The 25,761-nt window shown below is 37.8% G+C and overlaps 1 protein-coding gene across 1 annotated transcript in view; it reads right to left on the bottom strand.

The window, feature by feature from the left end:
• The window catches only part of LRP2 (LDL receptor related protein 2), a 119,641-nt gene that overhangs the window by 26,885 nt on the left and 66,995 nt on the right, over positions 1 to 25,761 (bottom strand). Inside the window, 23 exon segments of the mRNA XM_083842447.1 lie at positions 244 to 360; positions 911 to 1,030; positions 1,941 to 2,069; positions 2,968 to 3,213; positions 4,789 to 4,985; positions 5,906 to 6,083; positions 6,484 to 6,707; positions 7,988 to 8,158; positions 8,647 to 8,799; positions 11,148 to 11,664; positions 11,993 to 12,288; positions 12,734 to 12,935; positions 13,862 to 13,993; positions 15,092 to 15,211; positions 16,647 to 16,772; positions 17,964 to 18,206; positions 18,619 to 18,822; positions 20,188 to 20,477; positions 21,492 to 21,650; positions 22,462 to 22,627; positions 23,127 to 24,047; positions 25,146 to 25,334; positions 25,467 to 25,706. Coding sequence (XP_083698573.1) covers positions 244 to 360; positions 911 to 1,030; positions 1,941 to 2,069; positions 2,968 to 3,213; positions 4,789 to 4,985; positions 5,906 to 6,083; positions 6,484 to 6,707; positions 7,988 to 8,158; positions 8,647 to 8,799; positions 11,148 to 11,664; positions 11,993 to 12,288; positions 12,734 to 12,935; positions 13,862 to 13,993; positions 15,092 to 15,211; positions 16,647 to 16,772; positions 17,964 to 18,206; positions 18,619 to 18,822; positions 20,188 to 20,477; positions 21,492 to 21,650; positions 22,462 to 22,627; positions 23,127 to 24,047; positions 25,146 to 25,334; positions 25,467 to 25,706 — 5,340 coding nt within the window.

Below are 25,761 nucleotides of genomic sequence, written 5' to 3' on the forward strand. Positions count from 1 at the left end.
ATTCAGAAATAACTGTTGAAATGTCTCCTCATTCAAATCCATATAAAGTGTTTATTTTTTGAGATCATCCTATGGAAGACTGCAACATCCCAGATGATTAAAATATTATCTGCTACTTTTGGTGACCTAGTCAACATTACTCCATTAAAGATGCTTCCCATAAAAGATCATTTTGGAGAAAAAGTTATTGCTTTAGAAACAAAAGTCTGAACATGTAAAAGGTCACATCCAGACAATACACACCACAGTCACGTTCATCTGAATTGTCTTCACAGTCATCATCATGATCACAGACCCAGCGGGAAGGAATGCAGTGCAAATTGTCACAACGGTATTCACTTTCTGTACATTCGCGAGGACCTTAGTTTAAAATGAAAGTACAAATGTGTAAAGTTTCCCATCTGTAGATTTAAACATCCACACCTGTCTCATTAAACCAGACAGAAGTTGTACTAGCTGATAAGGTTATATAATCATTAAAACCAAATGATATTTTAAAAGCCTGTCCCCATACTCTTGGCATTTTGTTCAACAACCTATGTCCCTTCTTGACATGGAAAAAGTATTTGTTTTATCACAGGAGTAATTTTTATTCCAGTTCGGGAAAAATCCAGGTTCATTGCTTTAGAAACTATATACTCCTACATCTCCACACAGGGCAGGATTCAAATGTCACTTCCTACTGGAAAACAGGAATTTGTTTTATTGTAATGACTGGATTTATCAGTGTTTTTACGTATCAAAAATGCTTCCTTGCAACATCACTGTGATAGCCAGCAAAGAAAATACAGCTGTACAATAAAGCACCAAATGATTGCTGTTGAGATCTGTCTGCCCCATTCTCATAAGAAATAGAAGGATAGTTAAGTCAAAAGCTGAACTATATCATGACAGTCAAAAAAGAACTCACTGCAGTTGCGCTCATCAGACTGATCTCCACAGTCATTATCTCCATCACATTTCCAGCGCAGTGGGATACACCGATGATTGTCACAACGGAAATCTCCAGAAGGACTGCAAGTCATCTCTTCTGCAGTGTACACAGTTTGCCAACAAAACATGAGACCAGCACACATTAGCATAGTCTTTGAATAAGATGTAATGCACATAGAAGTAGACAAGAGATGTTTGTGACAAAAACTGGGCTAAGTACTAGAAGAGTGATTAAGAAACAGATGAAATAACTATATAGAACTGAGATGGAGACACAAAGAAATAAACTTCATGCTACCAAAGGAAAAGAGGGATCAATCCTTACAGTGCCACTATTCCAGAACGAGTGGTCCTAATAAATCCCACCCGCTATCCTGCTTTCACAGGAGCAACCGCTCCATCCACAAAACTTATTAAGTTAACGACTACTAAAATGAATGGATTGTATTAGCCTACTAATAAAGAGCCCTAGAAAAGAAAAGCATTTATTTTCTGAGTAAAGGAGCATGGTTTTGGTGACATACATTTTTACAATTCTACATGCAGAGAAGAAAAATTACAAGGCATCCTGCCCTCACAGAGTGTTAACACTTTTGAGTCTTTTCTGTTTCTGATGTTGTGATGTGATGTCCTCTAAGCTTTGTGTAAAAGTATATGAGAGGTTTCAACACAAATATAAGGGTCTGGGAAAGTACCATCACACTTCCCATACTGATGGTTTCAGCAGTACAAGAGGTAAGTAAATGTAGAACACAGTGACAGTTTTAATAGTCTATAATAATTCAGCTCAAGCAAAATGTTTCCCAAACGTGAGCTGCACAATGAATCACTGCACATAAAGGTTTTCCTGAAGACAAATAACTACCAGAGTAATTACTTGACATAAAATAAAAAAATCCCAGGTACATTATTACTGAAAAGATTTTCGGAAACTCAAGATGTTTATAACTTGAATAAATGTTTTTGGTACAAAATTATGTTGACATGACCTCCTTCTTCAGACATACCACAGCCTTGTTCATCACTGTTGTCCCTGCAGTCATCATTCCCATTGCACACTGCCCACAGTGGTATGCAACGGTAATTGGTTCTACAGCTGAACTGCGTGTGGTTGTCACACCGATAAGCAGGGCCCACTGAAACACAAGAGGCAATTGTCAAGAAAAACCATACTTGCTATTCTGACTTTCAAAATCTGTCAGAATTTAGTCAGCTCCTTCTACTAAAAAGAATTATCTGCTATTTTCAGTGTTGTAAAAGAGACAGTAAAATATACATTTTGTGATATCTTTTCCAATCCATGCTGCTTGTATTCAGCGTATACTAGAAACCCATGACAGATTCAAAACATATTCAGTGTGGTTTTCCCTGAAGTATTTAGTGCTGGTAATGGTGCCAACAGAAGCCCCAAAACTGTAAGGAAGGGAAGGCAACTTGTCCTCTTATGGGAAAGCTTGATTCCAAGCTCTTCCAGATGACCAGTGACTCAAAGACGCATGTTGCACATAGGAAAGCACCACTAGTAAATGTAGGCTAGACTGTGTTTTGCACTTGTTCTGCTTGTAACTTTTGTTTCCAAATCACGTGCCTATCATCTGGAGAAACTTCAGATTCAAGAAACGAGACTGTTTTTGTAAAAAGTATGACCTATGTCACACCCTAAGGTAAAAATTGGTGAACTGGCATTCCCTGCTTCCACACAAGCAATAGATCATATATGCATATAATCTTTTTCACAGAATATTTTTAGGGACCAAGCACATGAAACTGCTAGATTCAAGGAGGTCAGAGTCAGACACTATCAGTTCTTGGTAAGCCAGCCAGCATAAGCAAGCTTCTTCACCTTCACGAATGAGAAAGCAGTGCATTATCCACATAGAATCTACGTTTCCTAATACTGTTTACTGCATATTAGCAACTTGCAGAAAACATTCCTTTCCAATAAGTTTTCACCCTCAGAAAAATTAAGTAATGCAGTTTGCTTTGCATTCAGTGCACCATAATTTAGACAGCTTCCTCCAGCTAAATGCTTACTACATTCGTGGAATGGCTCATCAGAGTTGTCGCCACAATCATCATCCACATCACACTTCCAGGATCCTGGGATGCAGCGGCCATTGTCACATTTAAATTGGCCTGGGGGACAGGTCCTACTTGCACAGTGAGTACTATCTTCATCCGAGTTGTCACCGCAGTCATCCTCTCTATCACACTGCCAGGCTTCTGGGATACATCGTTTATTGGCACATTGCCACTGATGGGTTTCACACTGGTGATTAGCTGAAAGAATACAAATTGGCTGTTAGAATGCTGAAACTTACAGGAATAGTCTGCTGCAGCAGCCTTAGGTCAATTGGGCACTTATCATGTCTATACCACAAATTGGAAGAAAAAGTCAGTAAAACTCTAAAACATTAGCATTTACTTGCCCAGTTGAGGTACAGATTTCTAATGACACATGGCACATATCCCACAGGCATTCAGTCAAGCTCACTAAGGCTCTACATTCTTCTAGGAATGAGGCAGATACTACCTTCTCCTCAAGCAGAGAGGAGTAAATCCAGCACTTAAATACAATTGAGACAGGGGCTCCCAGTTACTTCTTAGAGGAGTTACGTGACATTCTTGTTCTGGCCGTGCTATCAACTTAGATGCACACTGCCTGATACACCTGTTCCTCTGAGCATGAATGAACACGCCAGAAAACATAGAAGACCATGCTAATACCAGCTCCATAACCTATAAATCTACATCCTCTGTCCCCAGGGATAAAGCTTGTTACGCTAAAGTTAGTGGTACCAGTGAACTGGGGGAGATCTGAAAGTCTATGAAAATAGGACTTCATACAAAGCTTCTAGACTTTGTGTTTCACTGGACACTACCCTACTACTATTTCACAAGTACTGAAAAACTCTTCAGGAGGAAATAATACATTATGATTTCCATACATTTTCTAGACTAAAGGATTCTATTCCCACACACATGATGATGAGCAGAAGGAATGATATAGACCTAAACTGACTTTAAGTATATGCGGTACATCAAAACCAGTGACGTTATGCAGCTGCAACTTTATACTTATTAAATGATCCCCTGTGCCATACTTAAAAGTGTAGCTATTTGAAACTCATGTAAAATGAACATTTGTCATTGTTAGAAACACTTTGCTTATGAACGGCAATGAAACTATCAATTATACAGCCACACTGTTTTCTTTTTCCTTTATTTTACTATGCTTGCAACTGCCAGAAGTACATTATTTACAAGCAGAAGACTAAAGATGTGCTTTTTAAGTTAGGTGTAAGTATGTGGAATAGGACAGGTTTTTAAGGCAATAACATTATTCCACAAGCATAATTAGGCTCTACTGCCAAAATTCTGCCATCATAAACAGCTCTCCAAAACAATCTTCCCATATGCATTGGGTTTTGTGCAATGTAAAGTGTGAAATTAATTTGTCCCATCATGCAAAATTCTAGAATATAGGGAAAATGAGCATGCCTGATGGACTGATCTGTGCATTAGGAAGGCTTATATTCCTCATATTGATCAGGGCTTTACTCTGGACAAAATACAGAGGGTCCTACTTCCAGTATCTAGTAGCTCAGGTTGTACATTACATCAGTGTAAATTAACTTAAAGGTACAGAAAACATTTACACTTTATACTTTTTTGCTCTCCTCTACCCTACATTTGCACTGTGGTATATTGCTCTAGTAGGTGTAAAACTAGAGAATTAGGACCTGCATGTCCCTACCTAACCTCTTCATCTGTAAAAAGCGGACGATAACAATACATATTGCTTACATGTTTCCTACTGGAAAAACTCACTTAAAATTATTACTGGTAACATACCACAAAGTACAGGATCTTCATCTGATCTGTCATGGCAATCTGACTGGGTATTGCACAAGAAATGTGGACTTGTGCAGTTCCCATCGTTACACTGGAACTGACCAACAGGGCAGTATCGGTGTGGACAGGTAGGGGGCTCATCAGAGCCATCTCGACAGTCCCTCTGTCCATCACATTTCCACCAGATAGGAATACACCTAACAAAGAGAAAACAATGTTTTCTTTGTTGAGGAAGCGTCTCTAAAGATAAATGACCATCCTTTTACATCACATAAGACAATCTTGTCTCAGCCTTATTTCTCAAAACTTCCAAGACATCTTGAATTTCACGTCTTCTGCTTCACATATGCATATATGCTAACAAAATATGCCAGAAGACTGTCTCTAGAAACAGATGATACTGGTAGGCCTCTAGAAGTAAGTTCACAGCAAATTAATTAATAAGGATTGAATTTTAATGTGTATTTGTGGCAACCATCTCTCGTGCTTGTGGAATCAATCTTCAATTAGATTTTAATCAGGTAACGTTAATAATTCACCTGAACTTCGGCACAAGAATTTCACTAGGGATCATCATTGCAGTACTGCTTCAAAAGGCCACCCAGTAAGGACAACTGCCTCACAGGTTCCAGAGCAATACAACATCAACACAGTAGTTCTTAGGCCACATTCCTCTCCCCCCAGTGCACTTGTCTCAGAGAAAAGAGTTAGAAATATGCCCCCAAATCAGCTAAATGGCTTTCCTGGGCCATTCACAGACAGCACATGTTTGGCAGAAAGAGATACGTTGCAAAAGATGTACAAAAAACAAGGGAAAGGTCCAGGTTTGTGACTTCAACTGGAAATGGTTTATGGCATTTACATGTTTCTAAAAACCCGAACTTTGCTACATTAGCAATGCCATATTAGGAAGAAAAAAAAATCATTTGAACACAGAATCTACAAATATTTTTCCAAAATGGAAGCCTGTCTAATCCTGGCTTTGTCTTTGCTAGCACATCACAGAATCATAGCAAAAACAGGAGGAATACCTGCTTTCAAGCCCTTTTCAAGAGTCTAAATTCTATAACATATCTCTAAAAAGGCATCAGGAAAAGATGATGAGCAGTGGACTTACCTCTCGGTGTCTGCACAGAGAAACTGGGTGCTAGAGCACATTGGAAGGCAGTGTGCTGTATTGCCAAACTGGACTATCATGAAGTTATCGGGACATTCGCAGGAATAACCCTGACCACCAGTTTTTATTAGACAAAGATGGGAACAACCACCATTGTTGGTGCCACAAGGATTATTAACTGGCAAAACAAACAAAAATATTACTGTACTTTGCAAATCCCAGGACACAAAGGTCTTAGTCAGTAAAAGACTCCTCTAATACTGTATTGAAAGCTGAAAAACAAAACCTAGATAAGTAGGTGTGCTCAGAAAGAAATATTTATGATTTCATATACAGGAAACGTATACTATTCAGCGAAGACTTCTAAGAAACTAATTTAAAATGATGCACTCCCAGTCTGATTCTATTTAAGCAGCTAATCAAAGACCACTTATAGATGTAAAATAGAGGACTACATTTATTCTTTGGATTTTATTTCCCTGAGCAAATGCAAAAGCTGAGTGTACTCAGGACTGCTTCCAATTAATCTTCAGATAACAGCCGGCCCTCTAAATGCAAATCTCATTCTGTTTTCTTACCAAATGGCTGTCTGTATGGATGGTAAACATGGATGTCAAATGGCCTGTGTGTGGTGTTCACAAGCACAGTCCTGTCTGATCCATCATATTTGTTTCCCTTTTCAACAGTTCTTGTGTTCCAGTCAGTCCAATATATCGTGTCTTCAAAAATTGTTATTGCAAATGGATGAGGTAAAGTCCCATCATATACGGTGTGACGATGATGTCCATCCAGGTCAGAGTATCTACACAAAGAAAAATGCACAAAACACTCAGATAAATGTTAGAATTTCTTACCTTTACTATATATGCTAATGGTAGGCCATTATTGGTGACCAGGACCATGCAACGGTGGAATTGCAGCTCCTTTAGTCCCATGATAGAGCACTGTCCTCAGTGAATTCATTTTAACATATGCAGAAAAGTAAAACAGGTTATTCTAAGCAAAGAAATGGAATAGAGGAACATCCACTGACATGTAAAAGTCTTCCCACAGAAGTGTATCAGTTAGCCAATCGAAATTTTACACATTTACTGACTTACAGCAAGTTATTATTGTCACATAAGAGACTGGCTTGCCTGGATCATTCAGATTGCTAATAACAGAACACTTAAGACAACAGGCCTCCTGTAATTCCTATGTTTTACATGTCTTTCTGATTTAGAGACTCCTCTGCTAAGATACCTTTAATAATGTTTTTTGGTTCTGCTGATCTTGATATAGGGATAAATGATGAAATACTAAAGAAAAAGAAAGAGATAGAGATGTATACTTGTAATTTATATATTTGAAATAGGTATTTTTAACACTGGCATAAAAAAAAAGTTGCTAGAAGAATGGATGTAAAGAAGAATGTATGTATGTATAACCCTAAATGCACATAGAAACATTAATATAAAGGACTGTTTGTAAAGTGTTTCAAATGTCTTGACAAGAACCAGAATGCTAGTTATTCATTTGTACTGATATTTAAGCAGTCATTTTCCAACAATAGAAAAAAATAATAGATTTTGGCAATTAACAGCAAAAAGCTATATATGCTAACAGGAAATTTCATGTCACATTTATGGATACTGCTGTAAATTCTGGACACAAAATTAAAGACATGCTTTCAGAGATCCTCTAATGAATTGTATACCATTTTATTAGCACACAACTAGTTTAGTTTCAGCTCAACTCATACATATAGGCAGAAACAAGAGAATCAGAAAATAGTGATTTTATATTCCATTCTGCCATGGTTCAGGCTGTACTCCCAGATATTGATAAACTGCATATTCCAGCATAGACTTTGAATCTTTTCACCTGAATTCCTCAATAATTTTTGGGCCACTTCCAGTGGGACCTAGGACGTGAAAAACAGGGACGCTGTGTCATTCCCGTCACCTACTACTCCAGACTTCCTGACTCTGGTTTCCTACAGTCAGTGAGTAGAAGCATTGTGCTTAGATCATCTATAAAGGCTACCACTGAGATCCAGCAGGAGCAATTATTCAGTTGTTTTATTCTTCTCTGTGTACTTACTCAATGTAATTTAGATGGGCATCTGCCCAGTAGAGCTTGTCATTGGTGTAATCTATGGTGAGTCCATTGGGCCACTCTAACTTTGTAGAGATGATCACCATCTTGTCCTTGCCATCCATGCCTGCTCGTCCAATATAAGCTCGATCTGCCCAGTCTGTCCAGTAAACCTGTCTGTTCATATAAACACTTATAGTTAAGATTGCAGAAAAAATACTCTGAAGCAAGTATTAGAAGTCACACCCAAATAAAGCAATTCCTGCAACAAAACTAAACCATATAGAGGGAAATAAGAAAAAGGTTAATATATTTGCTGTTACTTTAACTGCTACAGCAAACAAGTGGATGCATGTAATCACATTCATCTTCAAAGAATGCAACCAGCAGCCCCATTGTCTATCAAACTGCACACATATCTACCAACCTTTTTAGCCTTGCAAACAAAATATCCTTGTCCACACGCAACATAATTCCACTTTCAATGATACCTGGCAGCCCACCACATACATTTATGAAAGGCAAGCTGCTATTTTTCCTAAGCTTCACTGAAGATCTAATGCTACAAAAATTTAAGAGCAGATGGCCAAATTTTATTTCAGCTTTTCAGAGACAGTGCAAGACTATTTTAAAAACAATGGAAAAACACTCTAGAAATGTCATACCCATATTTGGGATGAACAACAATTGCTCTGGGGTACTGAAAGCAGAAAGTGTTGTTGGCATCCACACACCGATCCACGATTTTTTTCCGGAATCTTCCATCAAGTTCAGAGACGTAGAGACAATCTTTGTAGGCATCCACCCAGTACAATTTTCTGAAATATTTTAGAGATAATTTATTTACTCTAATTTAATTTATGTGGTTTATTTTACTTCACAGCACCTTTTTTTTTTCCCTCCTAGAAGCAAGATAGCCACTATAAAGGAAGAATATACATACTGTACTGACATCTCTTCTACACCAACCATGTCTTACAAGTCTTACGAGGAGCGGCTGAGGGAGCTGGGCTTGTTCAGCCTCGAGAAGAGGAGGCTCAGGGGCCACCTTATCGCTCTCTACAGTTACCTTAAAGGAGGCTGTAAAGAGGTGGGGGTTGGTCTATTCTCCCACGTGCCTGGTGACAGGACGAGGAGGAATGGGCGAAAGTTGCGACAGGGGAGTTTTAGGTTGGATGTTAGGAAGAACTTCTTTACCGAAAGGGTTATTAAGCATTGGAACGGGCTGCCCAGGGAGGTGGTGGAGTCACCATCCCTGGAGGTCTTTAAAAGACGTTTAGATGTAGAGCTTAGCGATATGGTTTAGTGGAGTACTTAGTGTTAGGTCGGAGGTTGGACTCGATGATCTTGAGGTCTCTTCCAACCTAGAAATCTGTGATACTGTGATACTGTAACCATGCTTCAGTTTGCCGTTTTTACTCCTGCTGCTCCTGCATCCACAATCATTGGTGACAAATTCAAACTTGTATTTACCCAGTTGAGTAATAATATGCCATTTGCCTATAAATTACTGAGCCACCTTCTCTTTCCTTACTCTACTGCTGGCAATGGCAAAAGAGGAGCAGAAAAGTATTCATGCAGTATAACAGATTTTGACTGGAGCTGTGAAGTGTTGGAGAGAATCACCACCTCTTCCATGCTGCCACTTCTATTCTCATTAGCAGGTTCTCCTTTGAAAATTGCTAAACATTACTGTTTGAAAACCTTATTTAAACCTCACCTAAATTTTGAACAGTTCTATTACTTCACCTAGGAATTATCCACAGCTGTAATTAAAGAAAACATGCAAGCTGATGCATTGATTTTTGAAAGCCCGTAACAAAACAAAACATTTAAATTATTTAATTAAAACTAAAGTAGGCTACTTTGAAATTCCCTGCATGGTTTCTTCTGCTTCAGTGTGCAACAGGGTCATTCCAGAAATAGCCTGACCAAGTTTCTGTCCACAGCACCCTCACCAGTCATATGGAACTCTAAAAAGCAAGAAGTGCAAAAATAATCTTCCCCAACCTTCACCTCATGGTATCCTCCAGTCCTCCCCCTGTACTGAAAGTGAGCAGAACAGCTCATCTACCATTGTATCATCCTTCAGCCTTTCTGAACCAGCTAAACAAAAACTGACTTAACGGTAGCTAAATTAATTCAGCAACCGTATTAGTAAAGGAGCAATAGGACCACTTTGGCTAAAATTAGTCTTTTCCTTCCTCACCTCTCCATCACAAAGCACTTGGGAGTGCTGGCAACATTAATTATCATTAGCTTTACAGACAAAGCGGTATAAAAACTATTATATTGACGTATTCACAAAAACACTCTGTCGTAAATTCCAAATGTGACTTTCTGAACCACACTCATCATTCTGGAGAGTCAGCATTGCTCTCCAGTTCATGCTATTTGAACTTTTCATACTGATAGCAGTGCAGTTGAAAAATAAAGCAAAAACTAATAAAATGCAGCCAAGAATACTGTCAGAGAAGGGACCACAAAATGACAGTTTCTGTGGAAATAAATCAAACTACCTTATGACACATGGCAGGCAATAAGAAGTGATCACAATGCAAATTACTTTCCAATTACCTCACCCTGATACTGCCTTTATAGCAAATGATGTGGATCATGTGATTGGAGTGTCAAGAAAATACACATTTTTCAAGAGCAAAAGAAACATGCTCTTCATGTCAGTACAGGAACTTAAGTTCATTAATGTTCACTATTACTTCTTCACTCGGATCTAGCTACCTGTCACAGCCTATAGTTCATGCCTGAATCCCAGCCCCAGCAATGGCTAGGAAAGGAAGAGCCTAAGCTCAGAATCACTACCCCATAGTCACACGTCATGTCCCAGCTTCCTGCTTGGCTAGGCTGTTCATTGATAGTTTCCTAACAAGTTTCTCACGAGTCAGATGTACTACTATATTACTGATGAGTGAATAACTCTGATATAACCTCGGTAAAATAGATACAAGAGCAATTAAACAAAAATGTTAGGCAATGTATTAGAAGCTGATAAACATTTCCAGAGAAGTTGTATAATACTGCATGCACAATCCAAAAGCTAATTCAGTGCTCTTCAGGGATATTCTATGAAGTAGAAGAACCTTAAGGTAAACTCCCTCACACATCATCTCCTCGGTAGCCCAGAAGGACAAAAAATGTATTTTCTTACCTGCCAACCCAGTCAACAGCGATACCTTCCCCGTTCGGCACATCATCACTTATCACTGCCTCCTTATTTGTTCCATTTAGGAACATTCGTTCAATGACCTTCCTGCCCACATCAATCCAGTACAACCTTTTTTCCACCCTGTCAAAGTCCAGTGCCACCACATTTCTCAGTCCTTGCAAAATGAGAGAGTAAGACTGGCCATCTGCTGTGAGATTTCTCAGATAGTAACGGTTGCTAAAAATAAGGTATGGGGAGATATTACTATTTTGCCGGCAGCTTTTTCCGTCAGGCTCCCGGATATAGCCTGGGGCACACTTACAGATGTAGGAGCCAGCTGTGTTCTCACAAATCTGGCTACATACTGATGGAGTTTCATTGCACTCATCAATATCATCACAAGTCCGTTTATCAGACATAAGTTTGTATCCAGGATGACAAGAACAGTAGAAACTTGTCTGAGTGTCTGTGCAGTCATGATCACATCCACTGATTGAAGGGTCACTGCATTCATTTATACCTAGGGAAAGAAAGGAAGTTCTACTCAAGCAACTGACTTACAGAGAAAGTAGCGCAGTGACTTCCCAGTTACCCTCTATATTCCTCTCTCTCCCTGCTTTCCCCCAAAAACTCAGGATATAAATCTGGGCTAACTCTCATAATAATTGATAAAACAGTAAATAATTAATATGATTTAATGAAAAAAAAAATGATATGTATACATTTCTTGTAATTCTTCTGAGATACCACCATAAAATATACAGATAATTGTAATTAACCTTTTTTTTTTTTTAAGCTGCTGGTACATTTTAAATGAAGTAAGACAGTCCAAGTAAATCTACACATACCACATCCTTTTTCATCACTGTTATCTAAGCAATCATCGAACCGATTGCAGACTTTAGCCATTTCAATGCAGTTTCCATTGTCACATTTAAAATGATTGGGAGAGCACGTTGCTTCTGGTGTGCTGCAGAGGTGTTCCAGCTCATCAGATTCATCACCACAGTCATTATCCCCATCACAGATGTAGGCCTTGGCAATGCAGCGCCCATTCTGACAAGTAAACTGGTGCTGCTGACATGGTTCATAGATGCATCCCCTTTCATCACTGGTGTCACCACAGTCATTCCGCCTGTCACATCTGAAAAAGAATGATTACTTTTTTCAAATGTAAGGCAGCAGTCACCATCTCCAAGGCAGATAGCTAGACGCACTCTCCTGATTTCCAAAGGAGGTCAGGTATTATTGACTCCAATGCAAAAGACTTTCACAAATGAGGAACAGAATATATAGTCTGATTCTGTGAATCCTGCTCGTATTCCCTGCATCCATTACAAACTAAACAGAATCACCCCACAAGAGGCTATTAGGCACAGAAAAAAATGACTAAATGTCAATGGTGAGAACTGTGAGTACTGACATCAAATATTCCAGAGCATTTTCAAGTTAAAACAAACGCATGAATGCAGAGCAGATAAAGAGTTTCACTATCATATGCAAATCTACTTTACAACTAAATAGTGCAAAAAGAAGTTACTTCAAGCAAATTTTGAGGATTTTCTGTAGCAGCTCAAGTAGCTACAAACCTGTATGCATTTCGGATGCACAAGCCATTATTACAAGTAAACTCATTTTCTGTGCAAGATCTTCGTGTGCAGTTCTGGTGTTCATCCAGAGCATCACTGCAGTCAGCATCGCCATCACAGATCCATGCCCGAGGAATGCACCTCCTGAGTGGGGGCTGATTGTTGGCACATGTGAACTCTGCTGCTGTACAACTGCGGTTTGCTGATAGAAAGCATGTTTAATGAGTCAGCAAGTTATACTCTGTACGTAAAACACGCACACACAAACACACACATAGAACCTGGATATCAACACAGTCTACAAAAGGGACATTCTCTGCTCCATGTTCAGAAATGGATATCAGTGAGCTCTCTCATACAGGAAACTCATACTGATTCCCACTAATACTCAGCTGGGCATTGCTCTTCAGAGAGGCTGACTTGGAGTCAAAGCACTTCAGGATTCCTTAGCCCATGCTGGCACATGCAGAACTCTGGATCTTGATAGATACTCACTAATAAGCTTTGCACATACCTGGCCAGATTTTCTGGTAGCTGAAAAGATAAACCTAGGCTCTCTAACCCCTACTTTCTTCAAGGTATTCAGTGCTTCTGGGAGCAGAGGGAACTCCACTGATGTTAAATAGGACAAGAACTGCAAGTGTATAGAGCTGTTGTTAAAGGAATCTAGGAGCAAGAGTAGGCTTGCTGGACCTTCTTCTCTTTGTTTATTCTTTTGATTGCCTTTTTTTTTTAAATCACTTATTTGCAAAAAAAATATGCCAAAATTATGTGGATATTAATATGCACAAGATGTAGCATGTGATGATCAGGGAGTATCTCCGCCGAAGTTCCTGTTGCTGCCCAAATCATGCAAATGCCCCAGGTTAATTATATCTCTTTTGAAACTCAAAAAATCAAAGAAAAGCAAAGTACTCACAAAATTAGAACATTTTTACATTTTTCCTTTTTTTTTTTTAATAGCCAGTAATATCTTCAATTTTAATTCAATATAATGAAAATGAAGGTAGAGGAAGGGTGTACCTCTCGCTTAACGTGCACCTTTATAGATAGAATTTCTTTTAAAAATAAAAATAAATAAAATGCCTGTCAAAGAAAGTGCAGTATCTGTTTTTATTAGATACCTACCACAATTATGTCTTTGATCCTCATCACTCATATCCCCACAGTCATTATCACCATCACAGATCCACGTTGCTGGGATACATCTGCCATCATCACATCTGAATCGGTCACTTGAACAAGTCCGCACTTGAGACACTTAAAATGAACATAATCACTCTCCTTGTCAAACTAACCTGCACTGCTATGATAATCTGCTGAGGAAGGTGTTTTAGGGTGAATCTTATGTCAGTGAAATGTAAAGTAGAAGCTTAAGTAGAAGAGATGTGCTCAGATAAGAGCTACACATCCTGTTAGGAGACCAGAGTCTCCTTCTGGTCAATTATACTGGAAATCTCTACAAATACCATACCGTTTGGATTATCAGCCTGCTAATCTCGTTATACTTCGAAAATACCCTGCTTAAGAAACCTGAGACCAGAAGACCGAAATATAAAGACAGCATTAAATTCAACATGAATACAGCCGTCAGCAGATGACCCTGTTTTACTCCATTATCTACATAATGAGGATCTAAAGTTGGCATAAGATGCAAGACATTTTCTTAAGCTAAAGTTGCAACTCCAAAAAAGTGCAAAGTGAGCTATGAGCCCTGCTTAGATCATAGAAGAATCTGTTCAGTCTTGTGTTATGTCAACTTTTACAGTAAGGATAACCACTGCAGTGTAATATTAGTTCTCAGAGACTTCAGTTAGCCCCTCTTCTTCTTCCTTAGAGATTACTGCACTTTTTTTTCATCATCCTTCCTCTTCCCTTGCTTATTACCATCGGTTTCTACGGTGTGTACTGGATTTGCCTATTGCAAGTCTATGATACTCTTCTGCGTACTAGTCAAAAATGCTCCTCTATATCCCGCGTTCCCTTTTCCCCCAAATGCAATACTGCACACGTACTTCCCACACAGCATGACAACCAGTCTTACATTCAAAACAATACCAAAATATTTGCTGATTCTCGTCACTCGATTCATTAGCATTAGTCTTCTAAAGAGACTGGTTATACATTAACACTAATCAATCGTGGCAATTAAAAGCCTTCGTATTCCACACACAGCTTTAAGCAAAATTACTAAGATTACTCAGTGACACCGATTATTTAGAGTCCGTGAATAAGCCTCAGAAGATACTTATTTTCTACCTAGACTGGATTCAAGCTGTTGCCTACAAGAGAAACTATAGATAGATTTTCCATAACCCATCTTGTCTTTCAGTATATATCTTCTGTGTGTACACTTACCACAAGAGGCAGGTTCATCAGAGCCATCAGCACAGTCTATTCCTTGATCACAGTACCAATGAGCAGGAATACAGCGTCCCGATGTACAACGAAATTCACTATTTGTGCAAGTCAGCGAGACTGGAAGAAAAAAACCTATGTATGACTTCTTTCTTTCTGTTACCTTTCCAACTTGTTTTAAGTTGCTTTTGAATCCATATTACGCAAAAAATATTACGGACCCCAAAAAAGAAAGAAAAAAATATGCTAGGAAAGATGTCTTTTCATAGCCTAACTGCAAAGAGCTCGTTGTACAAACTAGCTTGATGTCTGTAAGCAAAAAAATGGACTTAATTCTCTCCTTAGGCATAAGTATCAGCTAATAAATAGACATAATTTGCTCTGCAAATGGGATTGCATGCAGCAATCATAAATATGTTCTAAACTTATACTTGAGATTTGTGCACAAGAAAATGAACACAGTCCAAAGTACTAACTTCTCCATTGCCCAAACCAGGTGGTAGGAGATTCCATGAAGGTTTGCTAATTTCTTCAGTAATTACTGATGCTTTCCCGTACCCTCTGATGGTTCCAAGACACCAAAAAGGACCTAGTCTGCCCTTTTAACTTGGTCTTATATGTACCTTATATGTGTACAATTAACACACTGCTCATTAGTGTCTTAGGGCTTCTTTCATCTCCCATTCTCCTATCTCCTGCTCTTTCTTCCCCCTCACCACTTCTCAATTTAAGTAATTCAGTAGTGATGGGACAAAAACAGTAGAAGGGAGAAAGCATACCTTTCATGAGCGGCACAAGACTCACTGTCTGTATATTTAGCCACATATTTTTTGACACACAGAAGTCCACGCATAAAAGTGGCCAAGTTCTGAGCAGAAAAATTGAACTCATATTTTAGAAAAATTGTGGCATAGGTAATTCAAGGCATGCAACTTTAGGAAAACTAATAAAAGCAAAAATAATCCACTCAGGCAATATTAAAAATAAATTGTTGTCTGAAAATATCCATTATTAAATGGGAAAAGTACTACCTAACTACTACCTAATACAAACATCTAGAAAAGATATGCTGTTTTTTAATTAAAGCTGATTAAAAACTACACACTTTTGTTCAATAGCTGGAACCTAAAAAAAATAAATAAATAAATCCGAAGTTAAAGTACACATGACTGCATGAAAGAGCTAGAAGAAATTCCACTTGAGACTGTACATAATTTCATTTGATTAGAATGAAAATATACTACTAATAAAATTCTGGAAAAAGCCAATTCAGTAGAATATCTCAGTGACAATAACCTTGAAAAAAAAAAAAGTGTGCAGAGCAAAACAAATGATCTCTCAAATGCTGCATTAAAGTGGTGCAACAAGCCTAATAAGATTTTATTAGATATAAGCACTAGTGAGATGAACAAGAGTGAATAATAAAATGCATACACCTTATAACTCTTCAGTACTACAAAAGAGTAGGTTTTGAGAACAGTTAGTTACAACAAAGTTAAGGAAGAGTGGAATAAATTACTGAAGTACAAGAAAGTAACTGACCCTATTAACTTACCACAATGAGTAGGGCTCTCATCACTCATATCTCCACAGTCATTATCACCATCACATAAATACGTTCGAGGAATGCAAATGTTTGTGCTTTGGCATTTTGTAAAACCAGACTGGCAAGTGCGCTCCGCTTTAAGGAGGGGGGGAAAAAAGCAAACGTTCTTTAGAGCTTCTTTTTTTTTTTTTTCACTTATATACCATTGAAAGACACATAATACCGTTCAAATCCCCATCTTTTGTGGCTGTGATCAATCCAGAGTACTTTTTGTCATGTATTCTTTGTAGTACGTTATATATTTTCATTGCTATCTTTCTCTTCAATAGTGGCTAATCCCAAATTTCCTTGGAAAGTGAAAAAAGAAACGTCCAAATAATGCAAACCATTTTCCTCTAATTTCTGTTCAAATGCTAAAGTGCACTCGTGCCATTCATGCTATATGGAAACAATTAGGCCATTGCTTTTATTGGGAAAAGTACTGTCAAAAACACGATCAAAGAAATACCTGCTAATACTCAGGACTGAGGGAATGTAAATCGACAGGGATTCACACTGTAATGCCTGATTGTGCAATCAGCTTTTACTGTCTGAATCATCATACCAACTACAAATAACTAATAGACCAGATTTTCAAATATTGAGACTTCACTGAGAATAATAAAAAAAAAGTCACAAATAATATAGTGCAAAAAATCAGTTTGTGATCAAAAAATGTCAAATAATTTTTAATCAAACTATTTCTCTAACTCTAGATATATTTTTTCCATTAAAGAACATAATCTTAGTGCAAAAAAAAACCACAATTATCTTGATTAACTGTATTAGTAGTGAATACTGAACTAATCATAATTTCTATTTTATGGAAAACAAATATGACTCGTAACTTTTTGAAAAGTATAAGGATTATAATTTTCAAAAGAATAAATATAAACGATGCCTGTATAAGAGTCACAATATTCACTCCTGATGATTATACCTAGTATGATTAACATGTCATGATACAAAGTATACAAGAAAAATCCACTGTGAACTCTGAAAAAATGTAGGCCCTGCATCCAATTCAATTGAAATAAATCTTTTTGAAGTCAATGGGATTACTCACAATACCTAACATTAAGCACTCTATTAGTATTTATTGGATCAAGGTAGATTAAAGATTCAGTTTGTTTCAAAATGACACAAAGCAGAATCTGTAATGTAAATAAAAAACTTTTATCCTTTTTGCTGCCTTTGTCGTAATTCTTCATACACAAAGAGGTCTGCCTCTTCTTTGATCTAAAGAAACAGACTCAAATATGCACTAGGTAATTAGGATGAACTTACGGCAATTTCTCTCATCTGATGTGCCATTATCATAACAGTTGTTTACTCCATTGCAGACGTACTGAAGAGATATACACCTTCCATTATTGCAAGTGAATTCTGTGTGGGAGTCACAAGTTCGGAATAAGCAGCCAACCTCATCGCTATTGTCTCCACAGTCATTGTAGTGATCACAGCGGTAATGATAGGGTACACATCGCCCATTACCACAGGTAAAAGCTGTTGGCTGACAAGTATGGAAAGCTGTACAAAATAGGAAAATATAAAAAAAAAATAAGAAAAGAAGAAAATACACAGATAAAGAATAATCTAAGTTCTCAAAGTAGCAAATCAAATCACAATGTTTTTACCTGCCAGTGCAAACACAGCTGCAAAACGTACTGCATGAAAAGTAAAATACATATTTGAATTAAACAAAGTAGAGATTGGGTATGCATCATATAAAGTTAATACTATGGAACTTTGGGATTCTAGAGCAAATTAGTTGCCATTCAGACCTCATGATGTAAAACAACAAGTACGAGCAAGCAAGGGATCATTTCCAAACTACAGCTACATGATCTGTGGTCATAATGCCACACAAGTGATAGAGAATACTCTACAGCCAGGACAGTCTGCTTGCAGACTTTCTCATGCAGTTATTTTAAATGCTTACCACACACGCTCTCCAACTCGTCGCTGCCATCACCACAGTCATTGTCATTGTCGCATTTCCATCGCTCTGAGATGCACTGCCCATTCAGACATGTGAAGAAACCAGCATCACACCTGGTACCACTATCCACAATGCAGTGCTTGTTATTATTGGCTAAATACCAGCGACCTTCAGATGGGCACTGACATTCCGCACCATCTGGACCTAAATTTATGTTTGACAGTTTAAAAAACAAAAATCACATTGATGCTTTAGGCTGGGTTCTGTTAAACTGTTCACAGCTGTAATACTGGAAAATGCAATGCAATGAAATCCTCATAATTCCTATAAAATCTACCTGCTTAGAAAGAAGCGTGGCTACTTAGCCAGATTTTTATTTCAGTTAAGCATATGCAAATCCATTGAAAACCAGAAGAGTTATTTTAGAGCTCCCTAGAGAAACTGAGAACAGAACTTGTGTACTTTAAAAACTGCTTGCTGTCCAAATAGTTTTTGGGTGACTGCAAGATGGTCTCTGATGCTTTCAAATGTCTGAGCTATACCAGCTGAGACTCTATCCCTCAAAATCAGAAGAGAATTTTCAAAACTCCTTGCAACAGACTGCTCTTCTCAAAATCAATGAGAAGTTTGAGACGTTTTCAGTCAAAACAGATTTTTAAAGGCATTTAAGATCCTGAAAATGAAAGCGGGCACTAAATGAGTTTTTCCAGAGTCAAGGATCATAACTTACAGAAATCCAGAACACACAAATCAGCTCTGTAGCAGTTATGTTTGTTGGGGTTGTTGCCATTCTGATTTCATGGCCATCTAGACTGGTGACTTGTTGAAGCACTTTGACTCTCTCCTTACATGAGCACAAGGAGAGTTACAAGATGGGGTACATATGTCAGTCTGGTCTCACCCCAATATGTAGCTGAAGATACAGTCAGAGAATGTTTCTGGGTACAATGACTCAAAAGTGTACCTGCCCCACTGTGTACAGAGATCAGTTTGTGCTATCTTCACAGTAACTGCCCAAATTTTAAAATGAGGCAGTAGAGACCTTTTATTTGAAAAGTAACCATTAGGGAAAGACTTCATAATAACATGTAATAAAGAAATAGTGACCATAAAGAATCTTTAAATGTGTGATAGGAAGTATCCATTCCGTATATAGTGCATGAATATATATTTCTAACATAACTATATGCTGCTGAGCTGACTTAACATCCCACTCCAGAGGAAATAAAAGTTAAAATCTCAGGAAAAAAAATGTTTTTGGTTTAAATCAGAGAAACACATTTTTATTAGCAAAGATTCTCAGGGAAAGCCCTCAAGTGTGTTTGCAAAGTACCATGAGCCTGAATGGCAATCATTTTGATTGCATTATATACATAAAATAATTATTACACATATAGAATGGTTTGGGTTGGAAGAGATCTTTAAAGATCATCTAATTCCAACCCCCCAGACATTGGGGGGAACACTAAGAAACATTTCATCTGTCCCCATGCAACGAAAACCTATTATACTGTGAGTTCTAATACAGGCAATACTAACATCTTACAGACATTAAGCATAATAGCTTACCTGGTGCACAAATATGACTGCAACCACCATTGAACTGGTTGCAAGGGTTGGTACACTGCTGCTGCTTGCTTTTTGCCCAGACATGAATATCCATTGGTCTTTGTGGAAGATTCATGATCATTACAATCTGATCTGAACCATCATATTTATTAGCTCGGTAAATGCTTCGTGTGTTCCAGTCTGTCCAATATATGTGCTGATCGAACAATGTCATTGCAAATGGATGCAGAGCAGTGCTAACAATTACCTCACGGTTTGTACCAGTGAGAGTGCACCTCTCAATCTTCTGCCTAAAATAATAAAGAAATAATGATATCTTAAAATATGTCCTTCAACTTTTTAGCATTGAAAGCTAAGGAACACTGTCATTCTCTGAGTGTCTGTTTCTCATATCTTACCCCATGGTAGCATCTGTCCCTCTAAAGAGGGGGGATAAAGCACCTCTCTAAGAAAAAGAGTATCCCTCTTCCCTGCACGAGAAGTCAGAATGTAGAAGACTTCACACTGTTATCTGCTGCCCTACCTTCATTAACTGCAGTTTAAAAGAGAAAAGAGGATGTCTCATTTGACATTCTGCATCTGTAACGGGATCCCTAGGACAGAGAGTTACAGATTCCCTGCACACAGATTATTCCATGTAAGGATACCTACCTTACAGAATGTCCCATAGAGGCACAGACCATAAAAGTTACATTACAGACATCTTTCTGTCACAGCAGCAGAGGAGAAGCCTGCAAAGGAGCTGCTGTTCTGTAAGAACCTGAGGAGGAAAGTCTGGTTGCTGCAGTGATTTCTCTGAGAATATGGGTGAATTTGAATGGATATGAACTAAACTGTTTTTAAAAGCTTTCTTGTCAATGACAGAAATCCCAGTGGCATACATTGAAGGATAGGATTCTGTCTGGTTGGCAAAAGCAAGAACTTGATGCCAAATTCCACAAGTGACAGCCATTAACCATGAGAAATGAATGCAAAAATGTACACTGGACTGTATGTGTAAGAGAAGATCCTTATAAAAATCATGAGTTGAAAGTAAGTTGAACTTCCAATGGGTACAAACACCATAAAGCACTGAACTAATTCTTCCGTGTGACATCACAAAACCCCCTATGGTACGGTAGTTCCGCATCAATAATAAGAATTGACATTGTCCTGCTATTAAGTAATTCTTACTATTCTATAATACAAATTATCAAATTCAACTGAAATGCTGAAAAACAGTAAAAAAAATAAAATAAAATAAATAATAGACCTATTCGAAAAATCACCTAAAGCAAATCAAGAACTGTGTTATCAATACATACAGATTTGCATCAGCCCAGTACAGCTGCTGTTCTTCATAGTCCAGGGTAAGTCCATTTGGCCATACCAGATCTGTGCTTACAATAGGCGTTCTGAAGTTTCCTCCAAGTGTAGCTCGTTCTATCTTTGCATTGGAACTCCAGTCAGTCCAGTACATATACCTGTCAGTAACGTGATTACAAAGTTTTATTTTCAGCAAGGAAAGTTCACAAATCTTATAACTGCTCCAGGTTATCTCCATCCTGCTGACTCCCACTGAACTATGGAGTACAAAACCAGGGGAAAAGAACTTCTTCCTGTTTTATCTCATATTTACAAAGGAATCTTCTAGTGGGGATAATTGGGCTCCACTGGACTGAATTTCACTCACTGAATTAAATTTCTCCAGCTCTTATGTCTCCTTAAAGTCAAATATTCTCCTTCTTATCTTTCTTCATTTCAAATACAGTTTAATACCGCCCCCAGCCTGTTAGAGATGTTTTGATATTAAAACAAAACAAAAAAAAAAATGAGGCACTCAGGAAACACACCAACAGAAGAAAAGAAAGATCATATACAACTCTATCTCTTGGCAGTGCCATCTTGATTATCAGGATTTGATAATGTTGAAGAAATCTGAGTTTCAACAGATATTTTTTTGTTTCTCTGCCTTAGACAGCAAAGGGAGGACAGGTAGTCTCTTGATAAACACCTGATTTGAAAATCATTCTCATTTAACCCCCAATACCTGGTTCCCAACCTCAATTAGAAGAGGAGCCTCATATACTACATATTCATAAATGTTCTAAAAGTCTCTGAAGAAAACTCAGATCTCTGAGGCTGAGATCAGCTCAAAAACTCAGTTAGATCTAAGACAATTATAAGCTTCTGGAACCTAGGACTTAGAACAGGAAGCATCTGGCAGTCTTCATCAAAGTCCAAACTACAGTTTCATCTGCAATCATGATAAAGCATACAAAGTGCAGCACATACCCTCTGCAGGGATCTAATACAACAGCTCTTGGTCGTGGAACCCGGGCAATCACAGTGCGGTTAGAGCCATCTGTAGCCATTGAGCTGATAGTTTGATTGAGGTAGTCACTGTAGTAAACTCTGTTATTGATCCAATCAAAGGCAATGCCATCTGGAGTCCCCAGGTCTTAGACACATGCAAACACACAAACAAGTTCAGTACAGTTTCCTGAGATATTGCAAAACTCTTTTTCTATGACAATGTACGTACTTATGATTGTACATAATCCTAATAATTCAAATTTTTTATCAAACACAACAATTAGCAAGTATCATTACAGGTGCTTTACTGATGTATTAAACCCATATAGCTCATCTTTTCATACTGATAAATTCACTGTATCTTTCTGTATCTCTGTGGTACTTGCTGCAACCTTAAAATTACTAAAAATACATAATAACATATAACCAGTTTTATATTTCCTTTTCATTATGATCAAGATGAAATAAGACTCTCAGAAGAGGAAAAAACTGAGCAGAAGAGTCAAAAGGAGCATTTAATCAGTTATCTTAACTAAACAGTTTACCTTGACCATTAGCATAAAAATACCTGCTGAGCTAGTGCTAGGTGCTAGTCTGTTTTTCTCAATCTCCGATTATTTTGAATCACAATTCCATGTACTTACCGGATGCAACTACTGTTGGAGTGCCAATTCCTGAGTAAATACTAATGTAGCTGATTCTTCCTGTCCCTGAAGGATAACTTTGTGTAAAATATATTCGGTTGTTTATGCTGTCAAAATCCAGGGCCACTGCTGTTCTTAACACATTGACTGTGCGGAAGGGAGGACTGTGATTTTCAGGATCTAGGTGGATACTTCTGAGGGCATTCTCAAGGGCAAAAATCAAGTAATCATCTGTTGAAATGGAACATCTCTTGCCATCGCTGCCTAGTGTTCCAAAGGCACAACCACATTTGGGTGTTTGCACATCAGGCAGGGCAAAACACAGATGGGAACAGCCTCCATTGTCGTCCACGCAAGGATTGTTGTTGATGTCAAGGGGTGAACGTGACTGAAAACGACTGTTGTAAATGGTAACATCCCTTAGCCAATTAATGTTGTCTCGTATTACTGTTGGCTGATCAGTATTGCCTGGCTCCTTGCTGGCTTGGAAGACTTTTTTCAGGTTCCGATCCACCCAAATCATAGAATTCCCAAAGACAGTGATACCATATGGAGTTGGATAGCGACTGCCATAGCGCACAATTTCAACATCACCACCATCAGGCTGAATTCTTGCAATCATATCTAAGGAATCATCCACCCAGTAAATGTAGCCATTGCTGTGATCTATTGCCAGCCCACGAGGTGTGACAATGCCCTCAGACACCAGAACTGTTCTGTTGGTGCAGTCAAGAAATGCACGTTCGATCTTTGGATTTTGCCCATAATCTGCCCAGAACAGGTATCTGTTTTTTGGGTCTACTACTATGTGCCTTGGCATATCTATGGTAGTTTTAAGCAAAACACGGCGATAAGTTGTGTTTAAGCGCAAAACTTCTATAAAAGTCTCTGTCAGGAATGCATTTGTAAAATAAAGATTTCCTGTATTTGAAAGAGTGGACAAAACAGAAAGTTAATACACAGCATTACCACCTGAGAAACAAGAGCTGATAAAATACAAAACTATAAAATGAATACCCATAAACATCTTAGAAGTTAGGAACACAAAGTACTTACCTCCTCTTGGAGGAATTAGAAAAAAGATACCCAAAATGACAACAGTCAATTAATTTGTAAAACCTAGATGATTTCCTTAGAGAAAATCATTGGTATGCAATCGAAAATGCATTAACCACAGTCTTCTTTATTTATTTTTTCTATCTAAAATATTTATTAGTAATTTAGAGCTGCCTTTGGCTTGCCCTTCCATACTCTTATCCCTTTACCTTTTACAACACACAACTGTGAAATCGGTCTTGTGGCACAGCACTATATGCAGTAACTAAATTAAGTGTATATGGTAGATGATTATCGTAAAACCCCTCCCAACCTATCAAACTCCAGAAGAACTTTTGCAAAACATATATACAATATGTATATGTATAAAATAAAAATATTACTGGCAGTAGTCAGCCATTTAGAGTTGATGAACACTTTCTCAAGAGTTAATATTTGAATTAATCTCTAATGTTTGAATAAAAATGTGAAAGGGAAAATGAAAGTTTAAAGAAAAAGTATTTCTTCTGCTTTATTTACTTTTCAGCAAAATGTATAGGATTTCCACAGAGCAGTCTGAGAACTCCTTTCTATTTATAATATCATCAGACAACTTCTGTACAAACTTCTCCGATACATGTAATTCACTATGGTAGTAAGGTATAGTAGTATACTGATAACAGCCACTTAGGAAAGCAAAGATAATAAAAGAAAGCATCAGGTAAGGAAAGGCTTTATATATTTACTCTGTTTATCATTTTATACCTACGTCATATACCAAAAGATAGACAAACTTTCATTTTTATATGTATGTAAACATAAGAGGCATTCATTACTTCCGTTTGTTTTAAAGTCAGCCCACAGACACAATTAAAATCATGTATGATTTCCATTCAAAATATTTCCTTTAGGATGTACTTATATTAGTCTACAAGTTTTACAGTGCGTAAAGAATAACATTCTCCTAAATTCACCTACGCTTACCTGCTACCCAGTCAATTGCAATGCCACGGATTCCATTTCGTCCTATTCCATTTGTAACAACATTTCTAAAGTAAGAGCCATCGGGTTTAATTTTACGTATTGCATTCTGAGAAGAAACTGTGCTACTGAAGTCACACCAGTAAATGAAACCGGAGGGCATGTGAACATCCACGTGAAGAGCATTTCGTCCTGAAATGTTTTGAAAAGTAGTAATTAATTATCTTTAGTATAAACAAACTTATTTAAAACATGGGTGTGCAGGCAAGAAATGCCAAAACAGTAGGCATTATAAGATTTCCTCTTACTATAATTTTCACATACCTCTTCCTGCCAGTGGTACCATGGCTTCAGAGTGATCAGATGTCTCTAAACTAAATCCTTTAATTGCAGAAAGCATAGAAACAATTACAAATGAACTGTATGGAGAACAGGTTCTGTTATCAGGATTTAGCTGAAAGCCAGTAGCACAGGCACAGGAGAATAATCCACCAGGTACTGGTAGGCAAAGTTGTTGGCAAACTCCAATATTATTACTGCAACCATTTGAGGAACCAGCAGAATCTGTTGTGAAAAAAGACATGGTGACACATAAAAATCTGAACTGTATCATCACCGA

This window comes from Anser anser (assembly GCF_964211835.1).
Source record: "Anser anser genome assembly, chromosome: 6".
In the NCBI taxonomy this organism is placed as follows: domain Eukaryota; kingdom Metazoa; phylum Chordata; class Aves; order Anseriformes; family Anatidae; genus Anser; species Anser anser.